The sequence below is a fragment of the Haplochromis burtoni genome, unplaced genomic scaffold (assembly GCF_018398535.1).
Source record: "Haplochromis burtoni strain Fernald_Lab_line unplaced genomic scaffold, NCSU_Asbu1 Contig_143, whole genome shotgun sequence".
Taxonomy (NCBI): domain Eukaryota; kingdom Metazoa; phylum Chordata; class Actinopteri; order Cichliformes; family Cichlidae; genus Haplochromis; species Haplochromis burtoni.
Genome location: NW_024582504.1, coordinates 233,982 through 247,636, shown reverse-complemented (window position 1 = coordinate 247,636; position 13,655 = coordinate 233,982). Strand labels below are relative to the sequence as shown.

General features: G+C 40.7%; 1 protein-coding gene across 2 annotated transcripts in view; it reads right to left on the bottom strand.

Moving 5' to 3' along the window:
- Positions 1-13,655, bottom strand: part of LOC102300945 (mitogen-activated protein kinase kinase kinase 11) — a 51,193-nt gene that overhangs the window by 16,920 nt on the left and 20,618 nt on the right. For both annotated transcript variants that reach the window (XR_316354.3, XM_005931587.3), the window contains exons 2-5: positions 8,513-8,693; positions 4,956-5,104; positions 3,794-3,969; positions 2,408-2,654 (exon numbers count right to left, since the gene is read on the bottom strand). Coding sequence is in view for 1 of the 2 variants with exons in the window: in XM_005931587.3 (XP_005931649.1) it covers positions 2,408-2,654; positions 3,794-3,969; positions 4,956-5,104; positions 8,513-8,693 (753 nt within the window). In the remaining variant the exon portion in view is untranslated. The remainder of the gene's footprint in view (positions 1-2,407; positions 2,655-3,793; positions 3,970-4,955; positions 5,105-8,512; positions 8,694-13,655) is intronic.

The window sequence follows — 13,655 nt, the reverse complement described above, 5'->3', positions numbered from 1 at the left end:
CCTCATGTGTTCTTTGCAGTTATTACACTGTCATAATAATTCCAAGTGATAACACATCAATTTGAAGTTTTCAGCGTTGAACCAAGCCAACCAGCAACGAAAGGACTCGTGACCATAAAAACATTTGATCTAGATAAAAAATAAATAAAAAAGAAAAGGTCAAAAATGGCAAAGGCACAAGACTGTTGAAATAGTTTTTAAAGTGAAGGAACTATTCATCCCACTGCAACCCACAGCAAATCCCAAATTCCACAGCAAATAACTTCCAACCCTCTTGAACTGAGTCCTTTTCATTAGTTTTGTATAACAGCTTTTAATACACTTTGCAGTTTGTGGTGTGTGTAAAGCTTTGTTACTGATATGGTACAGTGCTTTGTTCGAGACTGCAATCACTGTTCTCACACTTTCTGAATTTTTCCCGCTCACCAAGCAACCTAATATTTGTGGTTTAAACGTTTCCATGGTTACGCCTCCGCCAATCAGGGGCATTGCTTTTTTGATTTAGGATTGTGGGTAGAGTAGTTTTTTTGAGAGAGAAAAAAAACAAGGTTGATATCGTAGAGACCTGTGGTTTTTACAGGGGCATATATGGTATCACAATCTCGCAGCTCACATCAAGTCTACTTTGGGTGCTTACAACATTACGGTTCATAATCAAAATCTCTCTGCAGAACACAGACAGGATTTTTATTTTTAAAATCTCACTGATGAGCTTTGATATAGGCAGATACATAATTGGAGGACTCACGAAAGACCTTACTCTTTCCATGTATCAAGCATTAAGGAAGCTACTAGTGGCAATGGCTGATAATGGCATGCTGATTAAAGTCCGTGTTTAACTACAACACTGATATCACTCAGAAAGGCCTGCAGGCCAATTAACACTATTCTATTCTACAGATAAACTGTAAAATTAATGAAAGACCTACATGTGGTGTCAGAAAGGAACTGCTACTGTTTGCTAAAGTTTGCTAGTGCATGTTGCTATGCTAATAGAGGTTAAACTAGCTAGCTAATTTAGCACATGAGGCAGCTAGCTTTAGCTAGTTAGCAAAAGTAGTGATTTTATGCAGAGTAACTGTTATGCAGTCGATAGACATGGAAGATAGGTGTATATGTTAAAAGCAGGACAAATTATTTACACTGTTACTATCCCAAAAATTTCACATTCATCTAAATTATTGCAAATCAGTCACCAATCTTGCTAGTGCTCAACTTGCTAAGGCAGCCTATCTGTTAAAAGGCCATATATGCAAAGCTTAACGAGTCTTCCTTAGTGAAGATTTTATGTTAAGATTTTATATTTCTGAAATGTTATGATTTAGATGTCTTACTTTTGTGTTTTAACACAGTTACAAAGTATCCCATGCTTTACTTTCTCAGATATTTTTGAATATGTGTGTATGTGGGGAAAAAATATCCCAAAAAGGACACATAAGTATGTTCCAGCTACTGAACCCCCTCCAAAAAACCCACAATATATATGTTACTGCAGGGTATAAGTGCAAGTTCAATATAGGATGGAGAAAAAGACAATAATAATATTGGTGGGAAAAGGGGAAAAAAAGAGAAAGGGATTCAGGCACATACTGTAAGAAGGAAAATAAAACCAGTGGCCAGGGAGCTAAAGAGGAAAAGGAACAAGACAAAATGGGTGAGGAAGGTATGCTTAAAAAGAAAGAGGGAGAGAGAGGCACAGAGTGAGAGCAAGAAAGTGAGAGAGGCCAGCCAGCAGTCTGTCCATGGACAGGAAGTGTCGAGGCGTGGTTGGCTCACTCTCCCCTCTCATCAACCCCCCACCACTACCACCACATCACCGCCCTGCTGCTGCTGGGAATGGCCTAACCACAACACACACATACACAGCGCGCATTTATGCATGCTTGCTCAGCCCAAAATACATGCTTTGAAACACTTGATGTGAACTGCTGCAGACTGTGTGACTTTGTGATAGCTCAGGACAAGAAACGGCAGTCAGGTGAGTAAGAGAAGAAAAAGAGGAGGGCAAAGTGAATCCTGGTCAGAGTAGATATCAGCAAGTCAGACCTGTGATCCACCTTTAAATTATTTATTTATTTTTAGATGGGGAGGGGAGCTGCTGAAAAAAAGATTTAAAAATGACAAAGTTTTTTATAATAGCGCAAAACTGCACCTGTCTGCAGCCTCTCTTTCAAAATGTCAATCTTTACATGAGTTCAGCCCTGATAGCAATTTTCCAAGGAGCCGTGCTACAAAAATACCAGTCGTGCCACAAAAACTCTCCCTCACTTCCTTCTCACTGCTCTCTTGCATGTGTTTTTTTTGGACTGTTGTTATTTTTTGCTTGTTGAGACTGACCAAGAAATCGAGTCTGATCTCTGACAGAACAAATCAAAGGCAGATAAGATGGATGGATAAGCCGACGCACCTTGGGGCATGCTGATCTTCTCGCCGTTCTTGGACTTGAGTTTGTGCTTTTTGAAGGTGCCCTTCCTCTTCTTGACATTAGGTTTCTCCTGGTTCTGGTTCAAGTGGAGGATGAGGAGGCTGAGCTCACGCTCGAACACATCCTGCTCCCACTGGGCCAGCTGTTGCTCACGCTGCCGCAGGAACTCTTCGTGAGATTTCTGCTCCAGAGCTGCTCGCTTTAGCTCCTCTTCACGGCATCGCAGCTCCTGATGGAGGGCGAAAGGCAAGTGAAAGAAAGTATTTAGAAGTGAATTAATATCAGCAGGTCTCGTGTGTGCGACTGAGGTTATGCAAATTTACAGTTTAATGAAACAAAATTCTGAGAAAATTGGTAGCAGTGAAAGCTATTATTATGCATGATGACTCACAGCTGCTCTTTGACATTTTATTTGATGGGTTTCTCCTCCTGGGATACTACACTAAATACTCTGTTAAATACTGTGCTGCTAAGAACACGGCTAGAGGGGCTCGGTGACCCCCAGGCCACAGAAATATGGGAGAATAACAAAGACTGGCAAGACACCTCAGCTGCTGTGGCTCTTAGAGTTAGGGTGCTTTTCCAGAAACCCCTGAAACATACAATATTGTTGAGGACTTTGGTTGTCCTGAGCTGTGGGATCTGCTCAAGCAGAGGGGATGAAAAGCCCACCTATGATGAGGCTGTGCTTAAAAACCAAAAATCCCACTATAATCCTGTTGTCATAAACAACTGTAGGCCTGACAGCTCCTTCTTTCTAATCTTGTCCCTTCTGGTCATCAACATCTTGATCGTCAACATCTTCAACCAGCCACCTCCAGCTCTCGCTCCTGTCGTTTTGTCAGTGCCACTGTCCCCGAACCACATGCCACAGCGGGTCTCACTACCACGTTGTAAACCTTCTTTTTCACTCTTGCTGCCATCCCTTTGTCACAAATCACTGCTGACACTCGTCTCCACCCACTCCACCCTGCCTGCTCTCTCTTTTTCATCCCACTTTTGCAGTGTCCATTCCTTTGGCTGGTTGACTCCAAGTATTTAAACTCACTGAGTGAAGTAACAAACTTACTGCCCCCAAAAGACCAATTCGGAGCCAGAATAAATCTCCAGCTGATGGTGTGTTGAACCATAATAAATCAACGAAACACATTAAAAGAAAAAACTGCACAGAAATGTCAACATGAACATTAACCCGGATCATGTGGTTAATGAAACATGTTCAGTTAAATGTCAGGAGTGGGCTTTGTGGATGACTTCATTTTAATATCAGTACCATCAAGTTGTTATTATTTAAAATGACATTTTCTAAATCAGAAGCTAGCCCTGGCAAGGGCATGGCTTAGTGATTCAGAGTTGAGGGCCTCTTACCTTCTCTTTAGCCCGGAGTTCATCAAACATGTCCTGGATCTCCAGTTTCCAGTCCTCCTGCAAGGAGTGGAACGAATCCTGCGGCATCTCTTCCTTCACCTGCTGCTCCAAGGCCATCAGCTGGGCCAGGATGGAACTGAAATTGGGTCTGCGATGGGGGTCCTGGTCCCAGCACTCTGTCACACATACAGGGGATACAGTGAGTCACAGGGATGCAGTTTGTGCTACACCAAAGTGACGTGCATATGTAGCTGTCCAGAAGTAATGGACCAATCAGAAATACAGAGTGATTAGAAACGTTACAGTTGGGGGAAAAGATCAGAGGTTACTTTAACTGACAATAAGACGACAAATTTACTCATTTCTAGGACAGCTTCACATATTTTGAGCATTTTCTTAAAATCAAGGGACCTGAAAGTCCCTCATTCATTAATTTTAATCCTCAGACAAAATGAAAAAAAAAAAAGAAGAAGAAGAATTTCATCATCCAACTGAATGCCGTCACCTGAGATTTAAAGACTTAAAATTAGGTCAGATAACTACATGAGGCGTGTGTCTTTGCACTTATTACATGTAATATTGAACAAGTAACCTGCAAAGCCTCTAACTTTTATTTACACATGTTTCAGGCACTTTGTGTGAGCACAATTTAGAGTCAAGCTGATCACTTATTCAAAGTGTCATGCTTAATTAACTTGCTGCGGGGAGTTTTGCATAATTTGCTTCTAAACTTTAGGCATTACAAGAAGATCAAAAACCAATCCGATAATTAATTAATCCTCTGAGGTGGCTACTGGTTGTTTTGTGCACTGATCCTGACTTAGGAAAAAACAAAAAAAACGACAAAATTACATCAAGGGAAAGGGAATCCAAGTGTCTACTTTTCTGGACCAGCTGGTAGCTTGACAGCAAGCACCCAGGTGGCATTTCTTCTTACTTTAAACCCAAAAAACAGAAGATAAATGGGCACAAATGTATTGCATAAGATGGCTTCTGCATAAAACGCTTCCTCTCAATGGCCACGTTATTGACAACATGCAGGGATTTGGGGAAATGGAAAAGAACGCGTGCTTGGGACAGCAACCTGATGTCACGCTAAAGTCCTGTCACACCACTGAATCGAACGCCAAAATTTCGTTACATTTCTGCAGGAGTGTACCACCTGACATGAGCTGCGCAAAAGGTTCGGGGCACGTGGAAGGGATGGGCAGGGTGAGCTTGTTGACGGCGACTCCATAGGCGACAGCGAGTCCATCGATCCCTCTGTAGGGTGCCTCTCCTGTTAGCAGCTCCCACAGCAGAACACCATAGCTGGAGGGGAAACAAGCCAGACAACGAGGCATGACACAGTGAGCTCGAGCCAAAATTAGACACAGGATGTTGGAACACTTCATTATGTTTACGCTGCATATACCACTTATATTTACATTTCTATGTGATATCAACCAAATTACCGTCGCATTTAAACAGCAAACAAAACCTCTAGGCTTGTGTGTTAGAAAGAAAATGATTCTTTTGCCCCCAAGCTGCCATGTGAGGATGTTTTTCTATCTGGAAGCTGTTAGTGCAAACTACATTTCATTTATTTAACAGTGATAGCGAACAACGATCAAAACAAGAAGAAGATTAAAAAACTCACAGCTAGGGTGTAAATGGAGTGGTATTTATGTGCAACCCCAACTCCAAAACAGTTGACATGGTGTGTAAACTATAAATATAATACAGAATGGAGTGATTTGCAAATCTCATAAACCCAGAAAAGAGAAAATACACTAATTTAAGAAGAAAACAGTTTTTAGGATTTTATTTTGAATTTGAGTTGGGACAGAGCCATGTTTCCCACTGTGCCACATATCCTCTTCTTTTAACAACAGTCTGTAAATGCCTGGGAACTGACGAAACCAACTGCTGGACTTTTGGGGGAGGAATGTTGTAATCGTACTCGCAGTGATGACATGAGGAGACCAAACAACTAATGTCGCTGTGAGTTTGGAGTCTATTCATGAGGTAAAAGGCAGACTGACAACCTGTTCAGGGGTAACACATTCCTGCCTACGGCCAATTTAGAACCAGCAGTTTATCAAACATGCATCTATGGACTTCAGAAAGGAGCAAGCAGAGATAACCAGAGAACCCACACAGCAAGCGGGGAACTTTTCACTGCTCTTCCGATGAGTAAATGAGCTGTTCTACAAGTTGAGCTAGACTTACACAAAGTGGGATATGAACATTCAGCATTAAAGACATTTTAATCTCGTGTACCCAGACAAGCTACTCCCTGCTGCAGCCTGGAGTAGACAGGAAGAGGGAGGAGCATGTAAACGGTGTTGTGGATAAAGTGGTATAATTGAGCTATTTCGACCAGCGGTGGATAAAATCAACACACCTTCTGAGAAGACAAAATTATTTAAAGAATAATTGATTAAAATATGTTTCAGTTTCAAGAATTCAATACCAATTCAGTATACAATGACTTGCAAATCAGTGCATTCGGTTTTTTAATTCAAGTTTCAGGAAAGAAGGTAAGAAGAAGGTAAGATGATAACTTTTAAATCCGGGTCATCTTTCATTCCAATTCATGCTTTGTACAGCAAAGATTATCTTTTATACCTTCTCTATGACAGCGGTGACAGAGAACCAAGAGGTCTTTGTGCAGTGGAATATTTCTGCTTGATGAAACACGTGCTTACATAGCACTGTGAACTCATGCATGCAAAACTTGCGCAAACACAAGTACACAAAGACACACACACACACACACACACAGGACTTTTGAGCCCACACAATGGGATCAGCCCTGTGTCCTAAGAAGATGAAGTGTGGCGTAGGACTTGGATCTCCCACACTGTCAATTAGCCCTCGCCCGGACCTGACTGAACACACACTGCAGGCTCACTAAGTGGAGAGCGCAGGCCGCAGCCTTTTTTTATTTAGTTCTTTAATTACAACTTCCACACACTGTGACTATGCAGAAACGCCGCTCGCCGGCTCGCCCCGAAGCGGTCGTCGTCTGCGCATGGTGGCTTTGGAGACGAGCAGCCGTGGACAGATGAGAAAGAATACAAAAACAAAGATTAGCCTTCATTTCTTCAGAGCGGGGCTGCCTGCCTGTTTGCTCGTTTCACCGGTTTCCAGATTCTGCAGTGAAATTTCACTTTGTGTGGGTTTGCAGTTGATGGACAAAGGCTATGGAAACTGCCTGCCTGCTGAGCTGGTTTCATATAGGATCTGTATGTAGAAGTTCACATCTATAGGATTACAATTAAACCACAGCACATTAGAGTTATCATGCTTTTTCCTTTATAGTTTTATCTGTTGCTCAGTGAAAACATCCCTGCTGCCTTATTCCAAATGCAAATTCATGTACTGTGCACTTCAATCACAAATCCCCTCTCAACAAATCACACAGTTGTTTAAGGCATTATTATAAAACCACAAGCCATAATCAAGGGACTCTGTGTAGATGTGGCCAGACACACACACACACACACACACACACACACACACAAAGCTATTCCCAGATAAAGGGCTGCGGTTAGGTCGGGTGTGTGGCCTCCTTCTCCGTCTATACTGGAGACAATGGGACAGTGTGCAGCACACATGTCCCACAACAAAGCACAGAGCAGCTTTTTGAAGAGACGCCATCACATGGTCGTGGCAGCCTTGCTGCAATCCATCACTCTGTCCCTCCATCTCTTCATCACAGAGTCTCCCACTATCACTTCTCTGTTCTTTCACCCTCTAATTCTAACCCATCACTTTGTCCTTTGGACGACAAGTCTACATACACACAAAGCTTCAAAAGACCAATTTCAAATTCTTCAACAATACCAACAGAAAACACGGACATATATGAGCTCCTTCAGTAAAGTCACCTTGCCGATGATTAAACTGCTAACAATTTTAAGGATTTTGAGATATCTCAAGTCTCCTGATACCTCCCTTTCCTTTTACCAGTAAATGTCTTGCTGAAGCTTGCTTGAAGATTCATTAGCTAAGCTTGGCATGAAGGCTGTAAAAGCGGAAACGGCTAGCCTGGAACAATGCCAATTAATTAACAATAAGCTTTAGCCATGGTGGTGGGTGGATGTTATAAACTTTCCACAAAGCAAGGCTGGGCGCTTCCCTATCCTGTTCTCCTTTATTGCTAAGGTAGGCTAATAGCCTTCAGACCTTCCTTTATATATACATATATATGAGTGAGAGTGGTTTCCCCTAGACTGGGTGCTTTGGGAGGATGGGTGTTACTCTTCACCTTTAGTTTTAGACAAAACAACACTTGTCAAGAAGCTTTTCTTGCACTTTAAGTTGGCCAACAAGTTGTGGGAGTCATCAACTCCAGTAACACCATCCTCTCCTCAGCTACTCCCTTCCCTGATGTGCTCCTCCCTGCCCTCTCACTGTTTCGCGCAGGGAAACTAGAGAAACAAGCCTGACAATGACTGATTGCAAAATGCAGAAGACACTGTATGGAAAAAGGTGAACTTTTTGTAGTAAATAAATCACTTTTTTGGTTTTGTGTGAGTAGGCTGGATGGCGAAGGCAATGGCGGCAGACAATCTTTTGTTAATTTAATGTCTGCAGGAAAGGAAAGAATCATATTTGCTCAAATGTAAAACTATTCTTGTAAGGTGTTGAGAATTACATCATCTCTTTTCCCAGGCCACAACAGTCTTTTAATAACAAACCGTTTATAAGGACACACATTCACAGACTTACCTCCAGACATCACTGCCTTTGGAGAACGTGGAGGACTTGATGACTTCCGGGGCCATCCAGGCATAGGTGCCAGCGGTGCTCATCTTTGTGGTCTTGTGCCATTCTCTTGCCAGGCCAAAGTCTGTAATCTTCAACGTCAACCCCTCCATACATTCATTTTCTATGGGCTCAGCCAGAAGAACTTCAGGAAGACGATGTAGATGGTAGGTAGAAACGAAAGGGTGGGGAGACAAATTAATAAAAATGTTTACTATGCAAGTCAAGAAATGTGTTTTGGTTAAAAGTCATTGAAATGCATCGCTGCAGAGATGCACTTGTCTTGCTAGTAGCAGGGAAAAAATAAATAAACGTCACACTAAACTGAGCAATGTCTTCAATACGCACATTCACACATTGTCAGTTTCTTTTTCACTTCCTCTTCCTCTTATTTTAGGCCTCTAAAATTCAAGTCGACAAACATAATTTGCTTCAATTTGACCAATCGATGGAACTACATAAACCTCTGCCTAGTTAGACTGGCAGTGGTAGGTGATTGGCAGCGTATAGATACGCTATATAGTACGTTAGCACGTCAAGCTGACCTGTGCACGATTGGGAGCTGGGCCAGACTCTGTCTCCACCCTCAGCTGAACTGAGCTGTGCTGTCAGTGAACTGGCTCGACATGTTGGCCACATGAGGAAATATATAGAGGAAGCACCATTTCTAAAACAAATGTGTTCGGTGACTCCAATAAAGAAGTATTTCTTTTAGGAGCTATTATGATACCCAAATTAAAAGTCTTCCAGCCTTTCTGTTTTTAATCATCCCCCCCATTAAATATTTTATCCTCAAACTAGCCTGTTAGCAAAATCACCACCGCATTTCTTAAGCTAGCTCAATAACTATTCTCAAATTTAGCCAGCTAGCTCCTGTTAGCTAAAGGAGCAGCAATTATATACTATATAGACTGTTTTAATAACAGTTAATGATATACACTTTAAACAATATCAAACCTCTTTAACTGTTAAACCTCGGCAACTACTAAATGGGTTATCACACAGCCAAATACATTAAAAATACAAAATTGTTCTGTATAACCAGCTAACGTTAGCTACAGCCACTTCACTTTGATACTTAACTAATAAAAATGTTACCTATAGAAATAATTATTGGCTTATTTTATATTTACTGCATTTTATGCAGCTTCTTATTGCCAAATTCAGAATGACTTACATTTTCTGAAATCACTCACTACTCACTGTATAGAGGGCCTGGATGCATGGTTAATATTGCGATACCCTGTTAGAATCACTTATCCCACAGAGACTTCTGAAAATAATAATTTATAAATGAGCAAGGCCTTAATAGTTGCAGTAAAATGTATTTTCAATTCAATTCAAACACCCATTTATTTTATGCTGGTGCAGTTTTAAAAGGTGCAGAAAGAAATAATAAAAAATATCTCCTTCAGCCTATTAGATGAAGGGCGGCATTTAAAAATGCCATCGCAAGATATTTATTTGCATAAACTCAACAACTCAAACTCAAAAAAAGAAACGTCTTTCATCTTGCTGCCCTTACACACAGAAGAGCATTACAAGAGCTCACAGTGTGCAGCCATCTCAACTGCACAAACAAAAACATATTACTGCAATATTGCAAGTAAAGCTTATTCCTGTATTCTATTTTCATTAGTGACACTCATTTTTCCAGCATCTTATCTGGCGCCTGCAGACCGCCATCTGACTGCTGAGCTACAAGTATGTTCAAAGCAAGCAGAACCCACAGCTATAAGTCTAAACAGCTCTTTAAAAGATGTAATCTTGTGTTTTTCCTTACTGGCTACATATAGCATTACACTGTTCATATTAAAGAGAGCCAAAGTAGATTATTAAACGTTTTAGAATTTAAATAATACTCAGACGTAGGACCTGTTCCGATATTTCGTGCTTTAAAAATATGATCTTTTTTCCCCCCATTTCAGACACACAAAAAATAAACAGATTTCCCTGACATTTATCGTGTGTAGTTATTTATTTACTCATTTATGCTGTGCCCAACTCTGGTCAGATGATTGCTGTTTCCAAACACGAGTGCAACCAACAGGGAAGTGGCAACGTGCCCTCTGTTAGGAAAACTGAGCAACATTAATGCTCATAATTTAAGCGGTTTACTTTTTTAATTTTTGCTTTTCAACTGTTGCAAATGCTGATACTGATAGTTCGGAAAAAGCTAATAGCAGCCGATAATACCAGACTGTCAGTAATGTCGGCGCGCTGATAAATTTCTCGGCTCTATTAAAAAATATCTTATCTTTGATTTGGTCAGTTGTAATTTGATACAACAGAGGAAGCTTCCAGTGGGTTCCTGTTTTTGTCCTCTCAAGTAAATAAGGTAATACACTTTCCTGTCAATCCAACATTGATTTATTTAATATAAGGCGGCACTACTGTTCCTTATTGCATTTATCATAGTTCTGTTCATATAGCCTGTTTATATTGCGTCTACATACATATCGGCTGACATATCAAAATATCGGAGCATTGGTGTTAAAGGTTCTGGGCGATGTGGGGAATTTCTGTACATGGGTTTTAGGTGTTTTCATAATGATGCTAAGGTGTAAGGTTAAAATATAAAATACTTAATTATTATTAGAAAATGGTAAAATGTATATGCTTATTTATTAAAGTGTGTGTTGTATATAGATGGTGGAATTGAGGTAAACTCACCTGTGAGTAAATAATGGTTTAGTCCTATAATAGCTGAGAGTATTTAAGGCTGCCATTTGTCATTAGACACCGATTTGTGCTGCTGCTTGAAGGCTTGACCTGGCATTCATTATCCACTGAGTTATATTATATGTGGACAAATAAACACCTCTTGTTTCCAAAGTACTCTGCCTCAGCCTTCATCTCCAGCCACAAAAGGCCACTTTGTTACAATCGGTATTTGTACAGAACCTAAAAACACCCATTTCACTGGGCTCTAATTTTTAAAGCCTAAAATGTCCAGTGAATTGCTTCAATGACACTTTTGTTTGCTAAATTATCTGAAACTTTGGCTTTCTTTAATATGAACATAATGTAATGGTCTAAAGGTCTTTTAGTTCTCTGTTTCACACAAGTTCCTTTTTTTAACTTTAGATTTATGCACACCTGACAATGTTGGTAAAAAACTGTCCTTATTGTTAATGTGCTTATAATGACTAGTGTATGTGTGCATATATTAGAGCAGGGCGATATGACCATAAATATTTATCACGATATACATTTGAAAAATTTGCGATAACGATAACTGACGATATAATTGACACTAGACAAAATACTTTACAACTCCTCAACTTTATTAGTGCAAGAAAAACCAAAACAAACATAAATGTATTTTCACTTAAACGAGCAGCTGTTTTTTTATGTGCATTAAAGTTATATAAAACTTTAACAGTGCAAATGCAAATTCCTTGCTGACAGTTTAACCAAAAGGCATTTCCAGTGGAAATTGGCCGACATGTCCTCAGCATAACCATGTATAATATCCACAAAACCTAAAAAGGGGTTATGCACACACAACACGGTAATATTATGTTAAAGCACAGTACGTATCACTCCGCGAGGCGCCTGCCTACGGTAGCCGTAATGCTCCGACAATCCATCAAGCGTGCGGCTTCGTAGCTTAGCAAAGTCGTACTAAAACATTTGACAGATTTTCGAGCGTCGTGTACGACATAAAATCGGTTCGAGGTCAGTAAACACAACCAGAATTCATACATGAGGCCCACGGGATTATAAGGGGCACTGTCAATTTTCAGAAAAATCAAAGGATTGATTTTAAGTGTGCCGTATTTTCCAAAAAACACGGTAATAACGACGGCCCGCTAGCATGCGCTACCAAAAATAGTGCTTTGTTGTGCATCTGACAGATGAAAGCCAAACCAGTTCCACACCACTGAAGTTGCAGCATTTTTACAAACCAGTTCTGGTTCATCCGTTTCATTCAACGATCCACTTTCGCTCTTCTCATTCTGCGTGTTTCACCCATATTCTATCGCGATATTTCATTTTCCTATCGTTGCCCAACATTACACCGGTATTACCGTGTAGCCCAGCCCTAGCATATATCTTCAGTATTGCCAGTATGAGGATATTATATTTTCTACATGCATGAATCTGAGGTATATTTACGCTTCAGGCAGGGAAGAAGGTGCTCAATCATAAGAAAGCAAATGTGTGGCAGGTTCTTATAATTGCATTCGAATGCAATTATAACAAGCAGTATAATTGCATGGAGTATAACTAAAATAACATGTAAAACACTCAGTAACGCACAGCTTTTGACCTACACATTACCAGAACTCTGCATACTGGGATTGTGTGAAACTCTAAGCAAAGTCAAAGTATAAAATGCAATAAGTTCTATATTTTGTTAACCAGTCAGTGTCAGGAAATCTTGCAGCACCGAAAGCCTCGCCAGGCAGGTTTCTATGAAAGCAGAATATAAAGCTGAGGATTTCTGTCGCTGCAGTGTGACTCTGTATCACATGTCTCAGTGAGATCGGCAGCCGTGCCTCTCTTCCCCTTTGCTGGCAGAGTGGGCATTGCTTAGGGCAAGGCTGGCTGTCAAACTCAGGGAGGAGAAGCAGCAAAGAATTTCACTTATTATAGGGAAGTAAGACTCCAACTATTTGCAGTCACTTTCCGACTCTCTAGGCTCGGCTCTCTTTCCCTTTTTCCCCCCCCCTCGACTTCACTGAAAAATCTATTTTCTCCTCTCTCTCTTTTCTTTATCCACAAATATATGAATTTTTATCATTTTCCAGATATAAAACCAACTCTCGCCCTCCCTCTCTCCGTCTCTTTTGTTCAGACATCCTGTGCTGTGCCTCGTAGCCCAGAGGCAGCAAGTTTGACGTCACAAAGGAATGCATCACAAGAGGTTGTGTTGTCTGCTCTGTGTGTGAGAACATTGGAGGGAATAGGAGACACGGTTCTTTCATAATGTACTTGCATGACAAATTGTGCTCCCTGGTCATAGAGACACCATCCACAGCCGTGCATATTATTTTGTCCAGTCTGTCTGTAAGATGATGGGTAGGTGCAAAGCAAGACGATAAGTTGAGGCTTTTTCCTTATATTCTTATAGACCGAAAGCTTTTTAAATGGGGGGGGA